Genomic DNA, 5,231 nt, shown 5'->3' on the forward strand with positions numbered 1-5,231 from the left:
AGAATACGACATCATTGTATATGCCAGCCAGAAATTGAGGATTACATATAAGTATAACAACGGATAGTGATTTTCATTCTATAACGACCATGATGTGTTGTACCAGCAATAAAATATCAACCATACTTGATTATATTTTCTATTTATCTTCCTCAATTTTAAAGGTTAGGAAAAAGAGTCTCGACGAAACTTTCAAATAAATGTCACTAATATATGTTCATCTTGTTTGTATAAATCACTAAAAAAATGTTATTCATACGAATCGGTAAGTAAAGTGGCTTAACATATGAATTTATTACGGTTGAGATCCTTCAATCAAGTCAGAGTGTCCCCTGAAAATTAAAATTCAACAGATAATTGACTTGAATTTTTATTTATTTTTTTACTTTTTTGGTTTGATTGACTTGGAGTTATATAAACCGGGTAGAAGAAAGGCAATAGCACAGACCAAGGCCATCCATCCTGCATTCTTCTTCTTCTCTCTCTCTCTATAGACTTCATATTTCTTTTTCTACTGTCCATCAATTTCCGAGGCTGAAAAATGGCTGACGGGATCAATTCCATGGTACTGGAGCGGCTGGCTTCAACAGCTTATGAATACGTAGCTGGAGAGGTGAAACTTGTTTTGAACGCTAAGAAAGATGTTGAAGAATTTGTTGGCAATCTCAGAGCTATTCAAGCCGTTCTCGAAGATGCGGAGCAAAGGCAAGTCAAGGAGGCCAGCGTGAGGATCTGGTTGGCTCAACTCAAAGACATATCCTTCCAGATGGTGGACGTGCTGGACGAGTGGAACACTGACATGCTGAGACAACAGGTTGAGAAGCAAGAACGAGAACGAGAAGGTGAAGATGTTGTTGTTCCTAAGGAGAAGAAGAAGAAGAAGAAGGAGGAGGTAACTTTCTCTGTTTCCTCTAGCTGCTTTTGTTTTCGCAAAACCAAAGAGGTGATTTTTCGCCATGACATTGCGAGTAAGATAAAAGATTTGAACGATAAATTAAGTGTGATTGATGAGCAAAGAAAAAGATATGGGTTTCAACACATAGAAAGAGGCATTCAACAATTACCTGAACGGCAGAAGACTTCGTCTTTTGTCATCATGTTAGAGGTATTTGGTCGAGAAAAGGAAAGAGACATTCTGATAACAAAGTTGTTGAGTGATGGTGGAGAAGATCGGAGGGGGCTCCTTATCATCCCTATTCTAGGGATGGGAGGATCGGGAAAAACGACTCTAGCCCAACTTGTTTATAATGATGACAAGGTTAAAGCCTATTTTCAAAAGAGAGTGTGGGTTTGTGTCTCAGATCCTTTTGATGAGATTAAGATTGCCAAAGCTATAAGCGGTGATGATGCCCAAGGCTCAAATGAGTTGGATCGTGTCTTGCACCGCATGTCAACATCCATCGAGGGCAAAAGGTTTCTCCTTGTCCTAGATGATGTGTGGACCCATGATCGTAAAAAGTGGGAAAAATTAAGGGCATCACTAATTCAAAGTGGTGCTCATGGCAGTAGAATATTGGTGACCACAAGACAACATGATGTTGTTGATATGATGAGAGCAAGAAGTGACATGATCAATTTGGGAGAGTTGAGTGAAGAATATTGTTTATCAATCTTCAATCACATGGCGTTTGTTGATACAGAAGTAGATGAGTCTAAGGCGTTTGAAGATATTAGTAAGGATATTGTGAAGAAATGCAAGGGCTTACCTCTTGCTGCAAAAGCATTAGGTAGTCTTATGTATAATAAGAAAACAAGGAGGGAATGGCTAGATGTCTTGAATAGTAAAATATGGGATCGAGAAGAGGTGGAGCAAGAAGTTTTTCAACCACTTTTTCTAAGTTATTATGATTTGGCCCCAGCAATCAAATGTTGTCTTTTGTATTGTGCTAGTTTTCCAAAAGATTATAGTTTTGAGAAGGATAAGTTGATTAATCTTTGGATGGCACAAGACTATCTTAATTCAAAAGGGAATAAAGATGAGGGAGAAGTTGGTCAAGCATTTTTTGATAACTTAGTAGCACGGTCTTTTTTTCAAGATTTGGAGAAAGATAGTGTTAGTGGTAAAATTATAGGTTGCAAAATGCATGATATTGTTCATGACTTTGTGCAATCTCTCACCAAGAACGAATGTTTGATCATCGAAACTGATAGTATTAACAATGAAATAGAGGTTTTGGGTGAAAAGGTTCGTCATTTGACCTTAATCTTTAGGTCGGAACATGGTGAGCCATTGCCACTCCCACCACTTAATGCATATTACAATCGCAAAAACCTACGTTCACTCATATATTTTGGTTCATCCATTACTAAGATAGACTCAAATTTTATTCTACAATTGAAATGTCTTAGGACATTAAATTTGAGTAAAAGTCACTTAATTGAAGTCCCAAAGGAAATTAGTGAATTGATACATTTGAGGCATATTGATATGTCATGGAATTATGGTTTGGAGATATTGCCAGACAGTATCTGTGAGTTGTACAATTTGTATACCTTGCGCCTTGTTTTGTGTCGTTCACTTGAAAAACTACCCGATAACATGGGAAAGTTGATTAGCTTAAAGCACCTTTATGTTGATGGTTGTAATAAGCTGGAGTACTTGCCAAAAGGGATTCGGAGATTAAAAAAATTGAAAACAATTGATATGTGTGTTGTGGTTTGTGGTGAGGATGAGGACAGAGTAGCATTACAACTGGGAGATCTGAGAGTCTTCAACCTTGAGGGCAGTCTCATCATAAGATTGAAGGGGGATGTGAAAAATGAGAGAGAGCTTGAGAAAGCACAGTTGTGGGACATGAAGAAACTCTTTCATCTCCAAATTAATTGTAAGCATGTTCAATACAAGCAGACAAGAAGCACTGTAGAAATACTGAATGGGCTACGACCGCACGAAAATCTGGAATCCTTAGACTTTTGGTATCATTCAGGCACCACCTACCCCAATTGGGTGATGTCTTTGCACAACTTAAGAATCATCTATCTATTTGAATGGAGTGAGTGCAGGTTTTTGCCTCCTCTTGGGAAATTGCCCAACCTTGAAAAGCTGAGTATAATGAGCATGGGGAAGGTGGAAAAGATTGGTGGTGAGTTTTTGGGAATAGTTGACTCAGATGAAACGTCATTGACATCATCATCATCCACCTCATTTTTCCCAAAGTTGAAACAACTCAGCATCGACATCATGTCAGCGTTGGAAGAGTGGGAAGTAGGCGCAGAAGGGTGGAACAAAGAGGATTCTGAAATTTCAATCATGCCATGCCTTTCCTCTTTAAAAATTAGTTTCTGCAAAGGCATAAAAACACTACCAGACTTCCTCTGCAAAACACCGCTGCAGGATCTTAGCATTTTGGAGTGTCCCATGCTTTCAAAGCGATGTGAACAAAGCAATGGAGAGGAGTGGCCCAAGATTTCTCACATCCCAAACATCAAAATCTCATCATACTGGTAATTGAGCTCTGTCTATCTTATTTATGCATTTATGTATGCTATCATCATATTTGTTTAATTTTCTTATTTTTCTTCTTCAAAGGAAATGAGTAATGTGGATCAACCGGTGACTCGCGAGTTAGGCATACATATTAATCTTCTTTTAAAAGGTAATTTTATTTCTTTATATATTTAAAGGATTATTTAACTTCAGCTACTCATTTTTAATTTCTCTGCAGGACGACCGAGTGAAAGTTATGATATCAATAAACCATCTAGGAAACTTATCGTGCATCATCTTACTAATTTATGAAGCACTTTTTAGTAACTATTCATACGTACGTACCAAATTCGATATCGCGCATAATTTTCTTATCTTTGTTGCTCAAGTTTTCGAAGAAAATAGTAAGACTTGAGCATAGACAAGCCAAATTAAAGAGCATCAATTGAGGTCACCTATAGGTTTCTCATGAGGTTTGTTGTTTGGCTTTAATATACATTATTTGGTTGTTTCTTAGGAAAATTTAATCTAGGACAATGTCATAGAGATGTTGCTGAATAGGTAATTTACCTATCGTTTCAGGGATTCTGTAGGACCTAAAAGCGTGATGTCCACCATCAACATACCACTACTGAAGCTTCCCCACAAATTTTGATTATCTTCACCTAAGCCATGAGAACTTGCAGGCATTGGAAAGTGATTCCTCAAAGCATTCCTCTGCTGACTCCTCATTGCTTGGACCTGCGCTTAATGATCCTTCATGGCCGTTTTTCAACAAGTCAAATACAATCATGTGAACAGGGAAGCTAACTGCATTTTGCATAGAGGTAGTTTGGTTTGAGGAACTTACATGATTGTACATCTCCTTGTAAAGGATGGTCATACTATGTAATTTTGGCGTGTAGAGTTCTATTCTCCTTCGATTGGGTTGAAATCCCCAACAATGTTTTTACTGAGGTCCCTTTCAGTGGTGCACCCCATCCTCTCTTGTACATATTCTTCCATAACGCTAATGAATATCATACTTCTTTCCAACAAAAGAAAAATGTTCCAAAGTACACAAATTAACCACTATTAAGACGAAGTTCGTTGTATATTATAGTTGGGTGACCTGGAATAAAAGCCGTATACCTAGAATAAATGGTTAGGCCATCTCCAACCGAAGGGTCCAGAGGGCCTAAAATAGCCCGAAAACCGTCTCCAACCGAGGGTTAGGCCAAAAGGCTGTGGAATCTGAGAGGGCCCTACGGAATCGGAGAGGGCTGGAGGGCTGGCCAGAAAGCTGCTTAATCCTGTCAGTTATAACCGACAGTAATACATTTACATTAAATACAATATATGTATTCTTGTCATTTATAATCGACAGGAGTTCTTAAAAAGAATTTTGAATCCAACGGCTAGCTGGCGCCAGTTACAGTTGGATTCAATATATTTTTTTTTTTAGATTTTTTTTGGGCCTTTTTTTTAAATTCTCAAAAATTATATATTTTTTTTCCTATCAATACCTAAACCATTCATTCACCATTCCTCACAAAATTTTTAAATTTAAGTTAATGTTGTTTTCAAATTTAATTTGTAGTTTTTAAATTTAATTTGTCCTTTTTAAATTTTAGTTGTAGTTTTTAAATATAAGTTGTAGTTTTTAAATTTAAGTTGTTGTAGTTTTTAAATAATAAATTATGTTTGGCCCTCGTTTGGAGATGGTTTTTTGTGACAGGGCTAAAACGAGCCCTCCGACCCTCGGTTGGAGACGGAGGCAAATATGGCCCTGTACTGTTCATTAAAATATCAATATCTTGGAATA

At 37.3% G+C, this 5,231-nt stretch overlaps 1 protein-coding gene across 1 annotated transcript; it reads left to right on the top strand.

The window, feature by feature from the left end:
* The first annotated feature begins 541 nt into the window (after positions 1-541).
* On the top strand, positions 542-4,402 carry LOC103428651 (putative disease resistance protein RGA3). The gene is made up of 3 exons (XM_029106686.2): positions 542-3,444; positions 3,530-3,900; positions 4,010-4,402. Exons 1-2 carry the CDS (start codon positions 542-544, stop codon positions 3,534-3,536), a joined length of 2,910 nt encoding a protein of 969 aa, XP_028962519.2. The 3' UTR covers positions 3,537-3,900; positions 4,010-4,402.
* The last annotated feature ends 829 nt before the right edge of the window (positions 4,403-5,231 follow it).

This window comes from Malus domestica, chromosome 08 (genome assembly GCF_042453785.1).
Source record: "Malus domestica chromosome 08, GDT2T_hap1".
NCBI classification, from domain to species: domain Eukaryota; kingdom Viridiplantae; phylum Streptophyta; class Magnoliopsida; order Rosales; family Rosaceae; genus Malus; species Malus domestica.

Bases quoted from the DNA above. Each gene is read 5' to 3' on its own strand.
- LOC103428651 (XM_029106686.2), top strand. From the start codon at position 542: ATGGCTGACGGGATCAATTCCATGGTACTGGAGCGGCTGGCTTCAACA.